Source organism: Martes martes (genome assembly GCF_963455335.1).
Source record: "Martes martes genome assembly, chromosome: 5".
In the NCBI taxonomy this organism is placed as follows: domain Eukaryota; kingdom Metazoa; phylum Chordata; class Mammalia; order Carnivora; family Mustelidae; genus Martes; species Martes martes.
Window position 1 is genome coordinate 87,856,760 of NC_137892.1, and position 22,013 is coordinate 87,878,772.

The window sequence follows — 22,013 nt, forward strand, 5'->3', positions numbered from 1 at the left end:
AGCCTGGCTCTCAGAAACAAAACCCTGCTTCCATCTCAAACCGTGCACCACCACCCTTCCTCCCACGCAAAAAAGTCGCCTCCAGATGCTTCGTTGGAAGGCTTGGTTTCCATGACAACAGACCGGAGCTGGCAGAACATGTGACCCGGCTCTGAGAGAGCCAATGCACAGAGGAAGCCCAGAGACAACCTCCTCCCAGCCTGCGGTTAGGCATCCCCTCACAGAACCCCACCGCCCTCCGCTCCAGATAACCCCAGTGGGTCTGCGTTCCCATCCTTCCGCTCTGCCTTCTCTCCTCTGAACTTCCTGCAGCTCCTCTGACTGCAGCAACCTTGAATCCCACTGTGCTTCAAGGAAGCAGGCAGAGGAGGGAGGGAGGGGAGGACTACCAACTGAAGAGTGAACGGAAAAGGGGGGGGAGGGGGAGACAATCTGCGGGCAATCTCATTTCCTGCACTTTTCAATCCCGACACCATTGCCGCCTCCCCAGCAACAGGGATGAAACTTCCAATTTCCTTGGTTTTGCTGCAGCGAGTGGGAAGATGAATTCCAAATGGGTAAACTGAGGCCCAGCCTATTATAGACTGGGCCTCTAGAGAACCGCCTCCAGCATGCCCTCCCAATTCCAGTGTTCCCAGACTCACTAGGCAGCGGGCGTGGAGGGGAATGGGCAAAGGGGCATCCCCCCTCCTTCGGAGAAGCCCCCCCCCCCAGCACTCTGGGGTATTCATTTTAGCAGGGAAGAGGCGGGAACTCAGGAAACGTCCACCACCACCACCAGATTTCCAGCCCACTCCAACGCACTCCCGCCCCCGCCCCCCGCCCTGGAGTGTCCTCTTCTGCCTGGAGACTGGCGCCCAGAACCGTAGCGGAGACGGCGCAAGCACACTGACACCGCACACCGACGGGCTGTGCCCCGAAATCCCCGCCTCCGCCACAGACCCAGAAGCCGATTACACACAATGGAACACAATCACAGCTGTACACTGTGACGTCTAACAGGACTGCAAGCATACACAGCCACACCTGACAGCCAGAGACAGACTCACGGGTAGGGACACAAAACCAAGACGCAAACGCAATCACCGCCCTGCGAGCCCACCTCTCTCCCAGCACACGCCGCTTAGCTCGCCGCTTCATCCACACATGCCCGGAGCCTCCATCCCTTACACAGAACCATTCAACCTTGCAGAAGAAACCTTTTAATTTTTTTTTTCAAAGAAAAAAAGCCATATAAATATTAGAGTATAAAACTTGCGTGAGACACAGGAAAGGGAGGGGGTAGGGAAGCTACGTGACTATGCGAAGAAAAGCACTTATAGGAGTCAGTACAGGGGAGGGGTCGCCGCAGCGCGTGGACACAGCACAAAACACAGCACGGGCCGCCGCAGGCGGATTCAAGGACAGACGGCTGTGCGGAGCCCTCCGCCCACCCGCCACCACGGAAAAGCACACCGCACTACACTATTGGCTATTCTACACCAGCCGAAAGAGGGAGGGGGCTCTACACTACTGTTAGGGCTGGGGTGGGGTTCTTGCACAGCCCCGCTGGAGGGACTGGACTGGGGAGGGGCAAATGGGGGTGAGCAGAGAAAGGTCTATGCACAAGGAGGCACTGGGAGACTTTAACCAGGCTCTGGCCACTAGAGGGCAGACTGGGTGGGGGGAGCGCCTGGGCAGTGGCCTTCACAGAAAAGAAATGGCACCTGGCAAAATGAAGGAAGAGAGGCTTGGGGAGTGCAGAGGCCCTGTGGAGAAGCTCTGATCCGGGGCTGAGACTTCCTGTCCACTTGGTCCCAGCTCTAGCTCCATGCCTCCCCAACCCAAGGACCAAGAATGGCCCAGCTGACCCTCCCTTGCTGTGGGGCCACAGTGACTCTTCTAACAGTGGCACCTCTGGGGTACCCAGCACCCACAGAGGGCCCTCTGACCTCTCTAGGGGACCTGGTCCTAAACATCCTCAAACCTTCCCTGATGCCACTTGAAATCCACTGATGCTAAAAGATCAGCCCAAAGTTTACTGCCTTTATGTGGTAAATGAGGGTCCAGCCTGGTACTTGGTTTATGGCTAGAACTGGGGATCTGGCCAGTACCCTGGGGACATACAGAGCCTTCTACAAGACCCTGATAACCAGTAAGTCAAGCTTTGTCCATCCCCACACCCTTCCCTTCTTTATCTTACCACCCCATACTGTCTTGGAACATGCAGTGGAGTCTCTTGTTTGGGGAGGGGGAAGTCAACAGCATGCAGTGGGAACACCAAACAATGAGAAAGAACAAAAGACTGGTCCCAAGGGCTTTGGGAAGAGGCATGGTAGCAAAGTGCCCTCCCTAAATCCAGCAAGCATCAGTACCATGGGAATGGTGACCATGTCTCCCAAAACTTGAGCTTGGTCCTGGGGCTCTGGAAGGAGATGAAAGGACTGGCACCAAACCATGCTTTGGGGGAAATCTGAGAATTGGAAAGGCCTAAAGGTTATGATGCCCTTCCAACTCTTTAGAACTATGAGCCTTTTTAGGTCACCAGGTACCTCAACACCCAACCACCTTACTCGAGAAAAAGGGGCTGCTGAGGGAGTGGGGTGGGGTGGGATGGGTAGGAGGAAGGCAGGGGATGGTAGATGGGCCTGATTAAATTTGGAAGATGGCAAAGTTCAGCTGTAACTAAAGGGGGTGTGATAAATGGTGTCTACACGAACCCCACTACCCCCATGGGCACAGCAAGTGATTGGATGGGGGTTCCCAGCAGAACTCCCTTTGCATATTCAATCCCTTGGGGGCAGAGAGGGGGTGTTGACTGGGCACTTGTTTCTGTTTCCCAAGGGGAGCATGGCCTGGATCCCTACCAGTATCCTGGGGGTGAGCCCTGAAAATCCGAGGCCTGGGTACAAGTAAGGAGAGACTGGGCTGGTTGGGGCGGGAAGCTGCCCTGTGGCTCCAAGCCTGGCCTCCACATTACTTCTTCTCCTTTTTGCCAGACTTCTTCTTGTTGCCGTTGCCACCTGCAGGAGTCTTGCCATCTCGCTTGCCAGCTGCATTGGTCAGTGTGGCATTACTGCCCGGGATGTAGACATTCTGTCGATAGTCGGGCACGTGCTGCAGGGTAAACTGAGGCCCATAGCGGGCACTTAAGCCCATGGTGCCAGCACCTCCTCCCAGGGTGGAGCTCCCATCAGCGGCTTCTGCAAGAGACAAAGGAAGGTCAAGAGCTAAACTCTGGGTCCGCAACAGTCACTCTGTTAGAGCACAACCAGTTAATGAAAGCCTGCAAAGCATCTGGCCCTGATCCTGCTGAGTCCCGGGAACGTCCTCTCTATTCACAAGGGGCAGAGGAAAGAGAGACACGCTAGATCAGATGCCCAGCTCTCGTACCTACTGATTTAGGGCAAGTCTACCTGGACTCCCCTGTCTCCTCAGTCTTCTGATCTGTGAAACTGTTTAAAAACAGCATCCATCAGAGCACCTGGGTGGCTCAGTTGGTTGGGCATCTGTCTTTGGCTCAGGTCATGGTTTTGGGGTCCTGGGATCGAGCCCTGCATCAGGGTCCCTGCTCAGTGGGGAACCTGCTTCTCCCTCTCCTCCCCTACTTGTGCTCTCACTACCTCTGCTGCTATCTGTCTTTCTAAGAAATGAATAAAATTTTGGGGTGCCTGGGTGGCTCAGTGGGCTAAGCCTCTGCCTTGGGCTCAGGTCATGATCTCAGGGTCTTGGGATTGAGTCCCTGCATGGGGCTCTCTGCTCAGCGGGGAGCCTGCTTCCTCCTCTCTCTCTCTGCCTGCCTCTCTGCCTACTTGTGATCTCTCTCTGTCAAATAAACAAATAAAATCTTTTAAAAAAATGAATAAAATCTTAAAAAAGAAAAAAGGCATTTTCAGGTTTTGGTTAAGGCTGACCAAGATTATGATGTACACAAAGCACCTAGAAGAGTGCCTATTATGTGGTAAGGACTTAAAACATACTAGCTGTTACTCTTCTCAGGGCTGAGTTAAAAGCTCTCAAATCCTTGCCCTAAGCCTTCTCTGATGGCCACACTGGATCATGAGCTCCTGGGGGACTGCAGCCAGGCCCTGTTTGTCCTTCTCTCCTTGGGCCAGCGCCCACAGCGCCAGTATTGAGCAGTTCGGTTGTTTGTGTGGGGAGGGGACAGTTCCCAGGCATTCAGTCTGGAATAGTACCAGCAGCTAACACCTATTCCTGGCCAGGCACTCTGCTAGAGAGCACGCAGGCTCAAATGCCTTCACTTCCACAAAGCAACCCATCGAGATATGTGGGATTTACCCTACTTCACAGATGAGGAAAACAAGGTCCAGAGAAGCTAACTCAAAGCCACAGCAGCCAGCATGGGTTAAAGCCGGGGTGTATCTAAGCACCCACTCCCCCAGCAGTGTGGGAGGGTCCCTCCCTCATCCCTCTGCAGGGAGCTGAGCTGGAGAGAAGACAGGGCTGAGCAGGGTTCTAGGAGGCTAAGAAGGTGACCAGGGAGCAGACAGTGGAGGGAGGGACGACGCAGACAGAGGCTCAGAGTATCAGAGCTGGGTGACATTGGAGAACACCTCAAGCCCAGCTTCCCACCCGGCAAAAGAAGAAATGGGGTCTAGGGACGTACAGATGGGGGCCCCAGCTCTGCATCACCCTGGGCGTTTGTTGGAAAGGAGACTCAGAATCTGCACCTTAACAAGATTTCCAAGTGATTTTGATGCACACAAAGGTAGAGAAGCACAGAATCACTTACCTCACTGGGTTTTTGTGAGGCTTCAATAGGACAATGCTTTGTGCAGTACCCAGGCCAGGCCTCAGTGCTCCGTGTGAGGTGCAGCCACACCCCCCTCACTGCCATAGCCTTGTGAGCGACTTCTACTCTACACACCCCCTGACCAGGCCAGCAGGGAAAACCAGGAGCTACCACACCTCAGACCGAGTTCACCAGGGCTTCTGCGGGACTCCTCTGGCAGCGGGAGGGTTAAAGCCCCAGGAAGTCCCAGCCCAGCTGGCAGATGAACTCCCCCCCCCTTACTCTACCCTCAACCCTGGGAGTGGGTAGAGAGGGTGACTAAAGCCAGAGAGGCTGACTAATCCTGGGACACTAACCAGGGATTGAGAAACAGACCGGAACTATTTTCTAGACCAGCACTAGAGGGGGAGGGGAGAGGAGAAGTGAACAGAGACCGGAGAGAGGAGCCCCAGCCTTTCTCCAGCCTTTCTGCCTCCCCACTCCCACTCCGGGCGCTCAGGTTTCTACAACCTCCATTTCAAGTCCCAAATCTCAGGATGTGAGGGCTTTGAGGGTGTGTATGAAAGAAAGGTTGGGTGGGAGGGAGCAGCTCCCCACTTCCTTCTTTCTCCAGGCTGGTCCCCTCCCCCAGCCCTTTCATTCCACTGACTTTCCGCAGTTTCCCTAAGTAACTCCAGGAGGGAGCCAAGCTCACCCTCTCCTCCCCTCCAGCATCCCCCATCCAGCCTGGGACTGGAGGGAAGAGGGAGGGGCGCAGAGTGGGCTTCAAAGAGCTAGGATTCCGGAGTGATTTAGGGTCTAAAGGGAAGACTTCGGAGGAGGAGGCGCCAGAGAGGGAGAGTAAGGAACGGACACACACATACACACACACACACACATACAAGCAACACACAAGAAAGGGAAATAAATGGGGAGAAACAGGAAGAAGGGAGGCAGGAACTGAGGGGCACAAAGGGCTTGACTGGGTAACTGAAGGCCAGGCCCACCCAGATCCTGCACACACCCTAGATCTCTGAGGAGCACCCAAGCGGGTGGAAATAACAAAGCCAGTTGTTGTTACCTCTTACCAGAAGCAAAGGCCTGACATTGGCCCATGGTCCCATGGGGGGTGGGGTGGGCACTGAGGTTGGGCTGGAAGGAGAAGGGAGAGGATGTGCAAACCCAGAGCCTAAGACAAAAAGGCTGACACGGGAGTTCCTTTTGGTCAGCTGTGCAACTGAAAAAACTAGGTGACCCTGGCAGAGGCCCTGCATGATTCAAGCCTGTTTCCCCATCTATAAATCTGAAGGGGAGAAGGCAGACTGTGGACAGATTCTAGAGAAGGCGTTGACCTTCTGTAGAATCAATTCTTCAGTGCCCCCTCCTTCTACTTCTCCGACACAAACAGTGAGCAGGGACCAAGATCTCTTCTATTCCCAAGAGAAACATTCTTTAAAAGGCAGGAACAAAGGGGTGTCTGGCGGGCTCAGTCACTGGAGCAAGTGATTCCCGATCTTGGGGTTGGGAGTTCGAGCCCTGTGTTGGGTGTAGAGATTACTTAAGGGTAAAGTCTTCAAACAAAACAGCTCAGGCCTGAAGGTGGGAGCAGCGTGGGCCTCATCTCCAGCTCCTGGCACCCAACCTCCCTCCCCGCTTTGCCCCTCCCACCCCAACCCAGGACTGAGACAACTCCAGACAGGGACACCTCATCAAGCTAGACTAGGGCCAGTTGAACCACAAACCAGAGCCTCCTTGAAAACACACTTCCCCCCAAATGTTTATTTAAAAAGCCTCCCAAGTGTACTTACTTTCCTTCTTACTTACTCCCCCTCAGCAGTGCCTGGCTGGGCTTGACTCCAGAAGCCTCTCGGGCTTCAGGGCAGGGAAGCGGGTGTGAAAGTGAGAGTAGGGCCTGACCCTGCCACTTCAACCCTCTGGATCATTCCCCAAGGCCCACGGTGGGATCGGGTCAGCCGCTGTGTGGGCCCAGGAGGGCAGAGCCCTGGCAGGGGAGCCAGCCTGCAGTGACCCAGGAAAGTTGTGGGCCATAAATACTGATTCCATTTCTGTTTTTTAAATCTGGATTCAGGCCAAAAAGCCTGCTTCCTGGCCTTAACGCTAAAAACCACAACAGCTAAATATGCCTGTTTACTTTCCTCAAGAACCTGACTTGGCATCTCCCAGACCCATCTGCCTGCCTCTTTCATACTCAGTATTGAGCCTCTCCAGGAGTATAGCACCCCAGGCCTGGGCCAACTCTGTCCCAGAAGACTGGCCTCCCCTGTCACCTCCCTCCGACCCCTGCAACCCTGCACCTACCATGGGCCTGACTTCACTCAGCCTCACAGACATCTGGAAGAGGCTTGTCAGTTTTAACCAAAAAAACGCAATGTGCTTGATTAAATTGCAACTTCAGATAAAAAATGAGCCATTTTTTTATACAGTACGTCCCAATACTAATGTTGGGGGCCTACTTATGCTAAAATACTATTTGTTGTTTACATGAACTTAAAATTAACTGGGCATCCTGCATTTTATCTGGCACCTCTAGTCTGGGAGTAAAGCAGGACAGTAAGAGGAGTTCAGCCTCTGCTCCAACTCAGCTAAAAGGGAAAACGTAGGCTGCATCTAAAGGCAGATGTGTCACTAAAGAAGAAAAAGCATGAACCTGGGAGTCGGACTGTGTTAGAATCACCCAACTGCAGCTCTAAATAGGGACCCTGGGATTTCTCAGTTCTCTCATTTGTCAGATATAAGTAAGCAATCACAGATCAGTCCTGCAGAGCTGGTAAGAAGATTAACTGATGTGAGGACCACCAAGCTTGCCAAGCATGCACCCAGGACAGTACGTAGGTGAGCTTTCAGTGAATGCTGTCCTGATTCTACCTGGTTCTCTACCAGCCCTCCACGCATGCTACAGGACACGCCTTTCACTCCACCATAAGCCCAGTGCCTTCATCCTCTGACAGCCTCCAAGGAAGCCTAGGATTTGCGGTTCCTGCAATGAGTCCTTATTAATAGGCGTTATTCCAAATCTGTCTTCTACGGGTCAATAAGGATAAGAATTAATCAACTTTAGCCACTGAGTATTGTGCCCTTACCCTGTCATTCCTGTGCTGAGGCCTGACATTTGGCCCTCACCACACCACAGTAAGATCTGTCAAAGTGCTTGATTTACAGTCAGTGAAACTGAGGCCCCCAGGGGCTGAGTACCTTCCTTGAGGACTCACAGCTAAACGTGGGTGCCAGGATTTGAATCCAGGGTGGCCTGCCTCCAAAGCCTGTGCCCCTGAGTACTAATATCATTCTGTTGTTCTGTTTCCCCAGCTCAGGACCCTTTTTGACTCTTCAGGGACAAAAACCCTCTGCAGAATCTCTATTGCATGGGAAGTTCTTTGTTAGTCTTCTAGGAAAACCCAGCTACAGGTGGGGTCAACAAAAAAGAGAAGGGCTCTCACAGGTCCATGTGCGTTCTCTCACGCTCACTTGCATGGACGGAAGGCTTGTGTGTGCCAGGCCCATGGTTTTGTGCTCTCATTTAATCCTCATGACAACCCGTGGAGGCCACAGCCTCCATTTTCTGGGCTGAAGAAGGGTTAGGGAGATTAAGCCAACAGATCAAATTCCCCAAGAGCGTAAGTGGCAGAATGAGGCTCTGACCTATGCTGTCCCCTGCTGAAGCTGGACTCTTTATACGTCTGCCTACACCCCCTCAAGAAATCTTTCCTTTTCAGCTCCCCTCGAGGCATCTCGGGAGCCTTAGCTCTTTCTCTTTCTGGCTTTTTGTCAGGAATGAGGAGTCCCCTCAGAACAGCTAAACAATCCAGAGGCGCCATGCAGGTGGATGGCCAGTCTTAAGGCCTGACCGCTCGAGGACCGCCCCAAACCCCACACGCAGAGCTGAGCAACTCACCACTGGCAGAGGCCAGGATCATGGCCTGCAGCATTTCCGTATCAAACTGGTTGTTGGGCCATGTGCCGGTCTCATCCCCGTTCTGGGAGCTGCGGAAGAGAGAGTGGGATGGTGAGGACAGCCTCCCAGACCAGCACAGGCCACGCCCCTCCTGTCCTCTCCCAGGGAACCCAGATCTAGCACCCTGTGTCTCTGTCCCAGTCCCACGCCAAAAGAGGGCCCATAGGATCAAAACATGCAATGTTTGCAAGTCCTTTGGGAAAAAAATCCCTCGGCTGAGCACACTTGCTGGTCTTGCACCATCTATACATAGCAATCCTTTTCTGAGGCACTTCCCTAATTCCTCAAGCTCCCTCTCACAGCAAATCCAGTGCAAGCAGTGTTTTCTAGACCGCCAGTTCCCAACCTCTGCTTTGGTAACATGAATAAAATTTGTCAGAGGGGATGCCTGAAGCCCACTCAGACAGCCCGGCGCCTCCTTGGGGCAGCCCCAGTGGCCCTGTTCCTGCTGCCGTGGCTGTGTGCAGGGGGCAGCGCCTGCCTGCCTCCCACTGAAGCACCCAGTCACCACCTTGAGACACTCCGAGCGCTGAGGAAAACATGAGGTGCTTGACAATCGTTAACAATGCTAACCTATAAAGGACCCAAAAGAATGCCAACACAACTTGGATTTTTCCCACCGTGACTATCTCCCTGCTTTGTTAGAATCTGGAAGTATGACATTTTTTCTGTTTTTGAGGGGGGGAGACACCCTGACACAGACACAGTCTATCAGGTGATCCTTGGCACCCTCTGGCACACCAGAGCTCAACAAACTGCCTGGATGAATGGGAAAAAAAGTCCATGGAGAGAGTTAGGTCACTATGAGGGAGGGATGGGGCACTAGGGGACCAGCTGCAGGGAGAGAGGAAGAGAGAGGGAGGGAGGGAGCACGAGAGACTGAGTGCAAGCCAGAGCCAATCACAGTCTGTGCATTCCATCACAGTGGGTGAGCACAGCCAAGAAATGCTTTACAATTTTTCCAAGTTCTGTCCCTGCTTTTGATTTCCCCTGATCTGGGATTCCCCATCCCCAGGAAGGTGGACTTAGTCTTGGGCTTAGATCAGAGCAAAGGTGCAGTGTGTGACCTCTACACCATCACATCCAGAGAGAGTAACATGTCCCAAGCCTCTGAGGCTCAAAGAAGCTTGGCCAGTTCGATGGGCTAAGGGAAGTCAGTGTGGCTGCCCCAAGGGGAGATGGTGTGAGGGGCTGAGGATGTAGAAAAATGGACACTAAAGATTTTTGGTCTCATTCTAAGAGCTCTGGCAAGTCACTCAGGTGTTTAAAGTGGGGTAGGGGGGTGTCACGGTGAGTTTTAAGTATTTAAAGATCCCTCTTGCTCCTGGGAAAGGACCAAGGGTTAAAGGGTATCTCTGGGAGGACAGGAGCCCAGTGGTGGGGCCAGCTCCGTCTCTGTGGAAATTCAGGGGTCTTAACTTGAAGCCCTGCTGAGCTGTCACTGGGCCTGTTAGAGGGCACAAGGCTGAGGCAGATGGGCTCATGCCTAGGTGAAGAGACTGACTGGGATAGAGTGGGGAGAACAAAAGTCAAGGAGGAGAAGCAGGAGAAGGGCTCCAGGGTGAACAACAGGGTCGGACACCAGGTTAGGAGGACACCATGTGGGAACTGGATAATGCCGTTGAGGGAATAAAGGTGAGGGAAGGGCTGGGTCTGGAACCATGATGGGCTGGGCTATGGGGAGGATTCTTGGACAATGGTTGAATCCTGGAGGCTAAGAAGATGAGCAGGCTGCCAACTCTGTGAAGCTGGGCACGAGGTAAGTAGAGGGGGAGAGATTTCTTTTTGAACAATTTGCTGAGAACTTCCTATTCTCTGGGTTCTGGGCTGACTAAATTACATAGAATTTAGTTATATTTATATATATATATAATGTGGTTATATGTATTTAGTTTATATACAGTTTATATTTATATTTAGTTGTTATATAGTAGCTATCACTCAGTTAGCTCGCCTATTTGAGCCTCAGAACCACCTGCAGGTAAGTATTACTATGATTCTCTCTTTTCCAGCAGATAAATCTAGGGCTCAGAGGGCTTGAGAGTTGAGAGACTCCTGAAGCCACACAGCTGCTAACTGGCAGAGCTGCAACCTGGAAAAGGCCTGTTAGGACTCTAGCCCATGCTCCTCTACACAACACCATACTGGGCTTCCCCACGGAGGTCCTGGAGTCCTGGAAGCAGGGATAGGGGGCTCTTCCAGGAATTAGGAGATGGTGGAAAATAAAAATGGAGGAGATGGACTATCTCTAGTTGACCATTTTCCAAGCATCCACGATGTGTCAGCACCCATGGCAGGCAAGAAGACGTAAGAGCTGAGGGACGGAGTTCTTGCCCTAAGGAGTCTGGGTTGCGGTGTGCTAGATACGTGGCGGGGGGGGGGGGTGGTAACAGCCCAGAAGCTGGGCTGTGAAAAAATGCTCCCCGCAGGAGGAGGCAAAAAGGGAGAAATCTTGGCAAGTCACCTCTGATAACAGCCTGGATTTAACTGTGTTAAAATATAAACACATATGTATTTTTTGACATAGTAAAAGCCTGTCAGCCTTTTAAAATAGACATTCTGGGGACGCCTGGGTGGCTCAGTTGGTTAGGCAGCTGCCTTCGGCTCAGGTCATGATCCCAGCGACCTCGGATCGAGTCCCACACCGGGCTCCTTGCTCGACAGGGAGCCTGCTTCGCCCTCTGCCTCTGCCTGCCACTCTGCCTGTGCTCGCTCTCTCCCTCTCTCTGACTAATAAATAAATAAAATCTTTAAAAAAAAAATAAAATAAAATAGACATTCTGGGGCACCTGGGTGGCTCAGTGGGTTGAGCCTCTGCGTTCGGCTCAGGTCATGATCTCAGGGTCCTGGGACTGAGCCCCACAACAGGCTCTCTGCTCAGCAGGGAGCCTGCTTCTCCGTCTGCCTACTTGTGATCTCTGTCAAATAAATAAATAAAATCTTGAAAAAAAAATACACTATGTCCAGATGAGGAGCTGTTAGGCAACAATTAACTTCTGAAAATTTTGTTCCTGCCATGGGGAAATTCTCGTGGCATACTGCAAAGAGAACACGAAGAGGTGATAATGCTGATGGAACTCAATTACTAGGGGAAAAAATGGTGAGAAATATACCACCTCACTGGGAGTAAGAGTTCATACTATTTTGTGAACAAGTTTGTGAACAATTTAGGTGAATCAGACTTAAAAAAAAAAAGAAAGAAAAGAAAAGACACCTGTGCAGGTTGTTTGAGTGCACACACACAAAAAATGGTTTAGAAATACACATATGAAAATGTTAAAGAGCTTAAGAGATTTGAGACACTGAACCAAATGCAAAATGTGGGCCCTTAATTTGGGTAAGTGCACAAATGAGTTAACAGACATATAATTGGGGAAATGTCAATATAGACTGGATATCTGATACTAGTTTATTAGTATTACTTAGTATTAATATATTAGTTTATTAACATTATTTTGAGTGCTTATGTGTTAAAAAAAAGAACTATCTGTTAAAGACAGTGAAGTCTCAGATGAAACGATAGGAAGGCTGAGATCTGTCTCAAAGTAATTCAAGGGGGTAACAGGGAAGAGACCCAACTGAAACAAAGCAGGGCATTAGCTGGAGCTGGACAGTGGATTACAGAGGTTCATCATACCATACTACTTGTGTACAGATTGGAAAATTTCCATATTCAAAAAATGTCAGTAGCGGGGGATCTCTGGGTTGTGAAATTTGAGTGCTTTCTCTTTTAAAATTTTCCACTATTTCTCATGCTTCTATAATGAGCCTGTATTTTTTTATAAGCAGTCAAAAATAAGATGCTACTTGCCTGCTGAGTGACGGCCTAAACTGAGGGGGAGCAGGGCGAGTGTCTCACCAAGGAGAGGGAATGGAAGGGTAGGGAGAAGCCATCAAGGGAGAAGAGAGTGGAGTGCAGGAGAAGCTAAATGGAGACTCTCCCTTCTGTGCAGAGACTAGGAACAGCTGCAGGGTGGGGCTCGGGTTACAGCCTGAGAAGGGGCAAGTGGTTTGCTGGGTTCAGTGCCTGAGGTAACAGTTGCTGAGGTAAGAAGCCAGAAGGGTGACCTGAGAAGGGATACTGGCTGAAAGGAGGGGCACCTGGCAAGAAGGGACTTCACAACTTGGCCTTTTCCCTTTGGTCTAGGCAATGTGACCCAGTGCTGACTTGAACTAGGTTTCCTGGAGAACCAACAGCAGCCCTGCTCTGAAGCTGGTGTGCCAGTAATCAAGATGGTAGGGAGGGAATGGAGCAGAGAAGCAGTGGAGGGCCGGAACCACGGTTAAACTGAATGAGAAAAACCTCCCCTCTTCATCCTCTCACTCCAATTTACTCACCAGAATGGGAGCAAAGAAAGAATTCATCAGTCTGCTGATCCTGAGAGGCCTTACCACAAGGCCTTTGCTCTTCCCTCCCTCTTTCAGATGGTTAATTCCTACTTAGCCTTCAGATCTCAGCAACACCTCATCTCCTCTCAGATGACCTCCAGTTCCCCAACCAGATCAAATCCCTATTTTATGCTCTCACCACCGGGTACTCTCTTCATAACACTTGGGATAACTGCAATCTTACATTTATTTTTTATTTTTGGTTAATATCTGTCTCACTCAACATATGGTAAACTCCTTGAGGTCAGGGAGCAGGCCTATTGTATTACCTCCCACACTCAGACTCCGACCTGGCCTCCAGGAGATGCTTACTAACTATGGAATGAATGAAGGAGAAAAGCTGCATTTCGGACCTCAATCAGGAATATGTGCCCCATCCACCTCAAGTTAACTAAAGGAAGGGAGCTTTCTCTTACATCTCCCAAAGAGGTTCTATGTGTATTTCAGGCTACCAAGTCTCATTCGATGAAAAGGGACTTGAGGCAGGGGTAAGGCGCTCAACCCAGAGGGCATATCATAAGCAGTCTGTGGGCCCTCCAGGTGCAGCAGGCAATTCTGCCTTAGGATCAGTACACAGCCACAAGCTGACCAGTGCTCCTCACCACTTTGGCTTGTTTCCTCCTGGAGGCTTGCTCTATACTCACATGACCCTCTTCTTCACAGAACTTGCTATGATTTGTAACTAGACATTTGTTTAGTGTGATTTGTTGTCAGTTTTCTGTCTCACCTGTTGGCTTGGAAGTCTATCAGTTCAAAGATGAACTGCTTGTTCATTCTTGCAGGACAGTGTTTAGAACAGGGACTGCCTCATAGTAGAAGCCCAATAAATAAGTGATGAATGAATGAACACCTGAGTGAGCACATGAATGACCTAACAGGTAAGTGGTAGGCTGGCAAGGCCACTGGGACAAAACAAGACAGATGGGGTCAAGGGAGGGGCAAGGGCAGTCCAAGCCATCTGGCTTGGTGCCTCCTAGGAAGTGTCCTGGGCTCCCCATACACATGAAGGACTGTGGGAGGCGGAGGCTCCACCGTATACCAAGGTCTCCTGGGTCCTGGGGCAGTGCGCTCTCACCATCTGCAGCATGCGGGGATATGTGGGCCATAAGGACCTGGCCAGCAAGGAGGCAGGGAAGGGCGCCTAAGTTCTGCCCACCCCCTACTCTCTCCTGGGTTCCTTGGACTCCTCAGGCTCCTGACTTCTAATAGGGAGACCTGGCCCCAAGCCCATCCCACTCCTCTCAGACCAACTTTAGGTCTTTCTATAGTTTCCTTCCCCACCACCCGCAGGGGTTCCTGTCTCAGCAGGAATTCATGCTGGATTGAAATGAGCAGCTGGGGCAGCCGAGATGGGAGGGTGTGTGTTGGTAAGCACTGATCAAAGACTCTGTATGTGAGGAGGAGGAGGAGGGAGGGGGGCACGTGTGTGCTGGCTTGCCCACAAGCACAAAGAAATAAGACAGGATAAAAGGAAGACACAGAGAGATAGAGAAAGAGTAACAGACTGAGGCTCAGGGATGCAGAGAGAGACAGACTACACACTTAGAGAGACATACAGAGAGGGGCAGAGACAAGGAAAGAGAGACAGGCTGAGAACAGAGAGGAAAGCAGAAATAGCAAGAGATTAAGAAACCAAGCGACTGGAGACAGAGGAACACAAGGAAACTAAGCAAGAGGGAGAAACAGAAAAGAGGTCAAGGAAAAACGGAAGCAGAAACAGAGATTAGACTAACGGAGAGTCCGATTTATTTATGAACTGCACCATTTCCTGAGCACCCAGCATGGCAGGGGCGGGGCGGGGGGAGGGGGGTAGCGGGGGACACAGGCACAGTTCCATGCAGACACACACAAATGGTAGGGACTAAGATGTAGCTCTAAAAGACAGAAACTGAACTAAACTAAACTAAACTAAACTAAATAAAGACAGAAACTGAAGCAGAGGCAGAAAGAGAGGGAGAGGCAGAGACTACAAACTGAGACTGAGGGCAGGGCAAAGAGGTAAGAAAGAGCGGCAGAGACAACAGGCCTGTAGGTAGAGAGGCAGGACCAGGTGTGGGCTCTAGGGCAGCCTGGAGCCAGGACCAGAGAGACCTGCCCCTTGAGCTTCCTGCCCCCTCAGTCCTCCCTCCTGCCACGCAGTTTCCACCTTCCTCCACCCTCCTCCACAGCTGCCTGGCCTCCCTCACCTCTGGCCCTGTTCTTTCCTGCTGGCTCTGGAGGAGGCTCTGACTGCTGACAGCATCTCCCCTCCTCCTCCTGTCCCCCGAGTCTGCCTGAACCCCAGCCCAACCTGGAGCAGGGGGACAGAGGAATTAGATGGGTACAGAACACTTCCTTCCCCCCCAGAGACCACCTGAAGACCAGGAGATAGGAAAAGGTTCACATGGGGAGAAGGCAGGGGCTGAGTATGTGGAATGAGCTTTCAAAAGAGCCAGAGTAGAAGCCTCTTCCTTCTGGGGTCTGTGTGCCAGCCCCCAATACACTAAAACCTCCCTGAAATCTGGAACTGAGGGGAGAAGCCATTTGTAGCCAATGCTGAGCCCTCCCCCACCTCCTCCTACGTCATCACTGAGAAAATGCCGCAGAGAAGAGGGTGGGCTGGAGAGGCAGTCACCTACCCGCTGGTGCCGGGTCTCTGGGCCTGAGAGAATCGCCAGTCCGTGTTGGGCGGGGCTTGCTGTGGAGAAAACAGAGGGAAAGGGGCTGAGTACTCACAAGCAGTCAGAGTGTCACCAGAGCTGGGGCTGGGCAGGGAGGAAAGAGGGGTATGGCCACAGAGAAGAAAAGAGGATAAAAGGAGGGAGGGGTAGACTCATCTTCAAAGACAAAGCATACCCCAGGTCTCAGAGGTCTGAGGTACCAGAGGCAAAGAGATAAAATAATACTGATCTGACCATATCGAGGAGCAAACCCAGAAAGAGCCCATTCCTCCAAGCCCACTGACTCAGAACCGCTGAGCTGAGGTTCAAGGGTGGAAAGTATCTTCTGTGAAACTCAAGGGAGGGCACAAAGAATCACTCCCCTGCAGGAGATTTTCATGAGAATTCCACCAGCCCTAGAAAGAATTTATTCAGCTCCTCAGCTGGGAACAAAGCATCCTTGCAGCAAGATGGCTGCTGCTCCTGGTAACCCTTTTTGTGCCAGGTTGTGCTGTAACATATTCAGAGGGACGCCTCCTCCAGGCCCTTGGCTCTCGACGATCCCTTCCCACAGCTAAACACATTATTAATTTAGGAGTCATGCCAGACTGATTCTTTGCAGGGCATCCAAGCCCCAGGACACCTCTCACCCCCAGAACTCTGCCAGACAATGGCCGTGACTGAGGAGGAGAGAACAAGGCTGCTCTGTCTGGGATAGAGAAAGCTGCTGGGATGGAGCCCAGCAGAGATCAAGCTCCCACAGCCTCCAAGCAGAGCCAGCTCAGTCTCCAGGGCTCCTAAGGGGCTGATCTGTAGCCATGTCCCACCTGGAGGAAGGGATGGGACTTTGGCCAGATGCTTCACTCCTGAGTCCAGAGAGTACAGTACCCCGTCACACACAGACGCGTGCATGCGCGCACACACACATACGCACACACGGGGCACTCTGAGAGCCGTCTCCTTACCGGTTCTGAGGTGTGCTGGTAATTAACTCTCACGTTCACTCCCAGAAGCAGAGGAGACATGTGAGATGTGAGCATCTCTGATTACACTGGGGAGAAGACAGACCCAAGGCTGCCAAATGACTCACCCTGAGGCTCACAGGTGGCAGTGATCCGAGGAGAACCCAGAAATTTACGAGTCACCAGCACCAGTCCTGGGCCGCTGTGGGAAAAGGCACTGGGATGCCTACCCCTCAGCCTTAGACACCAGAGAATCTACACAGAGATACAAGAACCATGACAGACTGGAAGAGAGTTGCTGGGCAAAACTCACAACCTACATAAGGATGGCGGGTCCAAAGCATGTTCAGTGAGGGCTGCTCAGAGATAAGGAGCCCCAGAAGACTTTTCTCCAACATATAAAGCCATGAAAGAAAAGAATCGCATCTGTGCCCCATCCCAGCAGATGCAGACTACCCTCCTGTCCTCCGGCTTTAAAAGTGCTAATGACTCAAAGTACAAATTCTGGAGTTAGACCTGAGCTAGAGCTTTCCCTACCACTTCCCCTGCAAACCTGAGCAAGTCATATGACCGCTGTGAAATTCAGTCATAGGTGAGGAAGCTAGTATCTGTCCAACAAGAATGTTGGGAAGAATGAGTATGATGTGGTACAGTAAGGCTCTCTCAATCAGCTATCACATAGGGGTGTTGTTTCAAACTAGAATTCTGATTCGTTAGGGGCGGGGAGGAACATAACTGTAGTTTAAATAAAAGCTCCTGAGATTGTGCCAACTTGTGCCTTTTACTACTATAGTTGCCAAACATATGAGGGCTCCCTGGCATCTGGCAAAGGCTGGGATTTCTATCTGGCCAAGAAGGAAGGATGTGACAGAAGATACTTTGGTCACTCCTGAAGCCCTGACCCTAGACTGCAGGAACACATCAAGATTACGACGGAGCCAAAAGCCTATCTCTGAGTGTCCAGGGTCCAGGTGCTCCATGTTCCCACTTCCTGCGTTAGGGCAGGCAGTGACTGTCACTGAAGTCCCAGGCTGCCTATTTTTCCTACCCTTGGGCCACAGGGTAGCTCAGCCAGCCCCCGAGGCTTCTGGGCTGGAGGCAACACTGACCTCTGCTTGGAGCCCCAGCAGGACAGAGCAGCCCACCCTGGCCCTAGAGTTCCCAGACTCATATCCTCTTGCACAGAGGTGACCTGGTCTAGTCCCAGGTGGAGGCAGGAAAAGGCTCCTGAGCCCTTGCAGGCCCTGGAAAACCACGCCACGGGATCCTCAACAGTGTATGATTAGTCAGCAGTGAGCACCTCTGAGGCCAGCTGCCAGGTGGTTTGGAAGCTATGAGGGGCCTGGGGACAGCCAGTGCATGTGAACTTGACAGCAAGCACTGGCAGTTAAAGGCAGTGTGCATGTAAGACCAAGTGCAGGTAGGTGTGTGTGCATGTGTATGTGTGCATGCAAATGAGGTGAAGCAAGCCCACTGGTCCATGTGGCCAGTGGCTGTGTTCTGCAGGGAGGATATGCATGAAGCCTGGCTGTACACCTACCCTGTCTACAGGTGTGTTTGTTTGATGGGGGGATAGGGAGAGTTGAGATTAACAGTGAAGTCACCCACCAAGGGAGTGGAAAGTGGAAACCTAAAGACTGGCAGAGCAAGCTGGCTCAGGATTCAAGGAGGCTGGGTGCCGGTGTAGATTCATGACTGACTCCACCCAGGAGCAGGCCCCACCCAACCCCCGCCATAAAAGATGACTGGACCCCAGCCTTTCCTGTATGTGGGCGGCAGGGATTGGTTCCACTTCCCCTCACCTACAACCACCACCACCTCCTGGTACTCCGAGTCCTATCCTCAACTTAGTGTTCCATACAATCAGTCCAAATGGCCCCAAAAGTCAGGCAGAGTACAGGCAACGCTGGGCACCATGCCCCCCTCCACCCCCATGCCCCCACCCTCTCCCCAAGAGGAGTGGATGCAGAAAGTCCCTTTTGTGGCTGGGCTACTTCTCCACTGCAGCCCATGGGGGTCGGTCGCCCTGAGCGGTGGGGAGCCCCTCACCTGGCTCCGTTCCCGCAGTGTATTAGAGCGGGACCGGTAGGCATCAGGCTCCAGCACCAGAGCTGAGGGCTGGTGGACACTGAGGGGCCTTAGAAAAGTGAAGTCACTGCCATCCGAGGCTGGTGAGAAGCACGTCCTGTAGCAGTGGCTCTGCGAGTCCGAAGGCCGCAGCGTCACCTCCATGTACTTGAGTGTGCCGTCTGAGCTCACCTGCAGGTTGGGACTAGATTGCTTATAGAAGTCCCGAGAGGGGGAGTCCTGGCGCCTGCAGCACTGGCTCCCACCCCCATCTGCATCTCTGTGCCCCCAAAGGCATTTAGCTGACAGGAAGGTGAAGGTGACTAAGGATAAGAGACTGACGGCTGCAAGAGCCACAATGAGGTAAAGGGTAAGGTCTGCATGCTCAGGAGGGTTTGAGAGGAAATCGCTGGACTTGGGCATCTCCTCGGGATCCTCATCCTCCAGAACCAGCAGCACCGTAGCTGTAGAGGAGAGTGAAGGGTCACCGTTGTCCCTCACCAGGACCACAACCTGCTGGGTGTCAGAGTCATCCTCCCGTAAGGCCCGGGCCGTGCGCACCTCGCCAGTATGTGAAGACACCAGGAACAGTCCCGGAGCCGTGGACTGTGGCAACAGCGAATAGGAAAGCCAGGCATTGTGGCCTGCATCAGCATCCACAGCTGTCACTTTGGTGACCAAGGAGCCAGGAGGAGCAGAACGAGGGAGGCGCTGGGGGACTGAGAGTTCCCACCCGGGTCTTGGGTGCAGCACAGTCGGTGCGTTGTCATTCTGGTCCAGGACAAACACATGCAGAGATGTGTTAGAATGCAACGGGGGAGAGCCAGAGTCTCGAACCCCCACCATGATCTGCAGCATTTGCAACAATTCATAGTCAAAGGTGCGCTGGGCAAAGACTCGCCCATCCTCAGGGTTGACATATACGAAGGAGGAAGCTGGGGCTCCCTGAATCTGGTTCCCTATGATGGAGTAGGTGAGGTGAGCATTATCCCCAGTATCTGGATCCAAAGCAGCCACAATGCAGAGAAGGGAACCTGGAGGCCGATTTTCTGGGATGTAAGCCGTATAGAGCTGCTGAGTAAAGTAGGGGGCGTTGTCGTTAACATCTGAAATGTTGAGCCTGATGGTGAGATGGGCGTGCAGGGGAGGTGAGCCTGCATCACTGGCCAAAAGCTCAATGGTATAGTGGGATGTGGTCTCCCGGTCCAAAGGCTGGCTGGTCAGCAGTGAGTAGTGGTTCTCAGAAGGCTTAATCTGAAATGGCAGGTCTGGGGAGATATCAAGGCTCACTTCACCATTTCTACCTGAGTCTCGGTCCCGCACATTGAACAAGCCCACTACTGTGCCCACTGGTGTGCTCTCCAGGATAGGATTGACCAAAGAGGCCAGGAGTACCTCTGGGGCATTGTCATTGGCATCTCCCACATCCACTTGAATCATACAGTGGCCTTCCATGGCTGGCTGTCCCTGGTCACGGGCTCTCGCATGAATTTCATAGAAACTTGACTCCTCAAAGTCTATGGGACCCAACACGTGGATTGCTCCACTGCTAGGGTCTAGGCCAAAAAGATTACGCACTACATCAGATGTATGGTCCCCGAAAGAATAGTCTAGTTGGCCATTGGTGCCCTCATCTGGGTCAGTGGCATTGAGGCGAAGCAGCAGTGTACCCACAGGTGCATTCTCAAGGAGCCCCACGCGAAGAACTGAGGACTGGAAGGTGGGAGCATTATCGTTGACGTCCAGCACAGTGACAGAGATAAGGGTGGTCCCTGAGCGGGCTGGGACACCACCGTCCACAGCAGTGAGCACGAGCTGATGTCTCGCCTGGGCTTCACGGTCCAGCTGCTGCTCTAGCACCAGCTCTGGGAATAGCTTCCCATCTTTTAGGGTCTTCACCTTCAGAGAGAAGTGGCCGCTGGGGCTTAAAGTGTAGAAGTTCACAGTATTGGTGCCCACATCCGGATCCTGGGCACTATCCAGTGGGAATCGTGCCCCAAGTGCAGCTGATTCTGAGATGCGTATCTCCCGCTCTGAGGTGGCAAAGCTAGGAGAGTTGTCATTGAGATCCAGGATCTCTACCTCTACGCGCATTAATTCCAAGGGATGTTCAGTCACCACCTGCACGGGCAGCAGGCAGCTCATACTGGCTCCACACAGGCTCTCTCGGTCAATCTTCTGATTCACTGCCAGAGCACCACTCATCAAGCTCAGGGAAAAATAGTGGCCATTCTCCTCAGACCCCAACCGCAGTCGGCGGCTCAACAGATCTGTCACCTTTAAGCCAAGATCCTGAGCAACATTCCCCACCAGCGTCCCCGGCTCTGACTCCTCCACCACTGAGTACCGAAGCTGCCCGGACGCCCAGCCCCAGCAGCACAAGGACAACATGCAGAGCACCTGCCATTTCCCAGCGAGCTGTGGGGGTGTCTCGGGCCCCATGACCCAGAAGGCCCTTCCTGGACACTGACTCTGTGCTGTCCTGTCTTCAAGGTAGACCCGGGTCTTGGAATGTAGCAGCTGAAATCTCTTCTGTCTCCTTCCAGCCTCTTAAAAACTGCTCCGAGGTCTGTCTGCCTGCAGCAGTTCTTCTTAGTCACCAAATGGCGGGGGTGGGTGGAGGGGGGATGGGAAGTGAATCTGAGTGGAGCTGGGGAACAGGGGGAGGAGAGGTGGGCAGGAAGAGCAGATCCCCCACCTCTGCTCTGAGTCTGATTGGCCAAAAAGTCTGTCTGCTCTCAACCAATTATGAAGTCTCCTCAGTCCTGGAAACCTTAGGAACAGGCAAATCTGTGTCAATGAAGCCTCCTACCTACCCACTCATTTCAGGCTGCAGGTTGATTCAGCCCCCTTGGCAGCAAAGTTTGACAGCTCAGATGGTGCTCAACAGGGAAGACAAAGTGGTACAAAACTTCTCAGGGTTCTATCCCAGCAACTTCCCTCAGGACTTTAGAAGCTCCCATTACTTTCCTTCAACCAACAAAACTGTGTCCTTTCAGGGGAGGCAAAGCCCCTGTGAACCCCTCCTCCCCCATCCTGCCAAAGGCTGCTAAGGTGAGAGAAAAGTTCTGTTAGGATCCTGTAAAGCCTTGCTCTGAGTAGCCATCAATGCTTTGAGGAATCTCAATGTCAGCTGATGGTTCTAGGGCTCTGCTTTTCTGAGATCCCTGACTTGAGCTGTGGAATGAGCACAACAGCTTGTGGTAGGGGGAAGGTTCCTGCGACTGATCCACGTCCCCCAGGAGAGTGACTAGAAACTAGAAACTAGGCAC

At 52.3% G+C, this 22,013-nt stretch overlaps 1 protein-coding gene across 16 annotated transcripts in view; it reads right to left on the bottom strand.

The window, feature by feature from the left end:
• Window positions 1–1,182: 1,182 nt before the first annotated feature.
• LOC308343026 (protocadherin gamma-C4) overlaps window positions 1,183–22,013 on the bottom strand; it is a gene marked incomplete at its 5' end in the record, with an annotated part of 174,801 nt that continues 153,970 nt past the window's right edge. For 14 of the 16 annotated variants that reach the window (XM_080803842.1, XM_080803832.1, XM_080803844.1 and 11 more), the window contains 3 exons: window positions 1,194–3,182; window positions 8,625–8,713; window positions 15,692–15,750. In XM_080803842.1, the coding sequence (XP_080659968.1) occupies window positions 2,956–3,182; window positions 8,625–8,713; window positions 15,692–15,750 (375 nt within the window). In that variant the 3' untranslated portion in view covers window positions 1,194–2,955. Of the gene's footprint in view, window positions 3,183–8,624; window positions 8,714–15,691; window positions 15,751–18,723; window positions 21,184–22,013 lie in introns of those variants that run through there. The other 2 variants (XM_080803837.1, XM_080803838.1) reach the window with 2 other exon arrangements.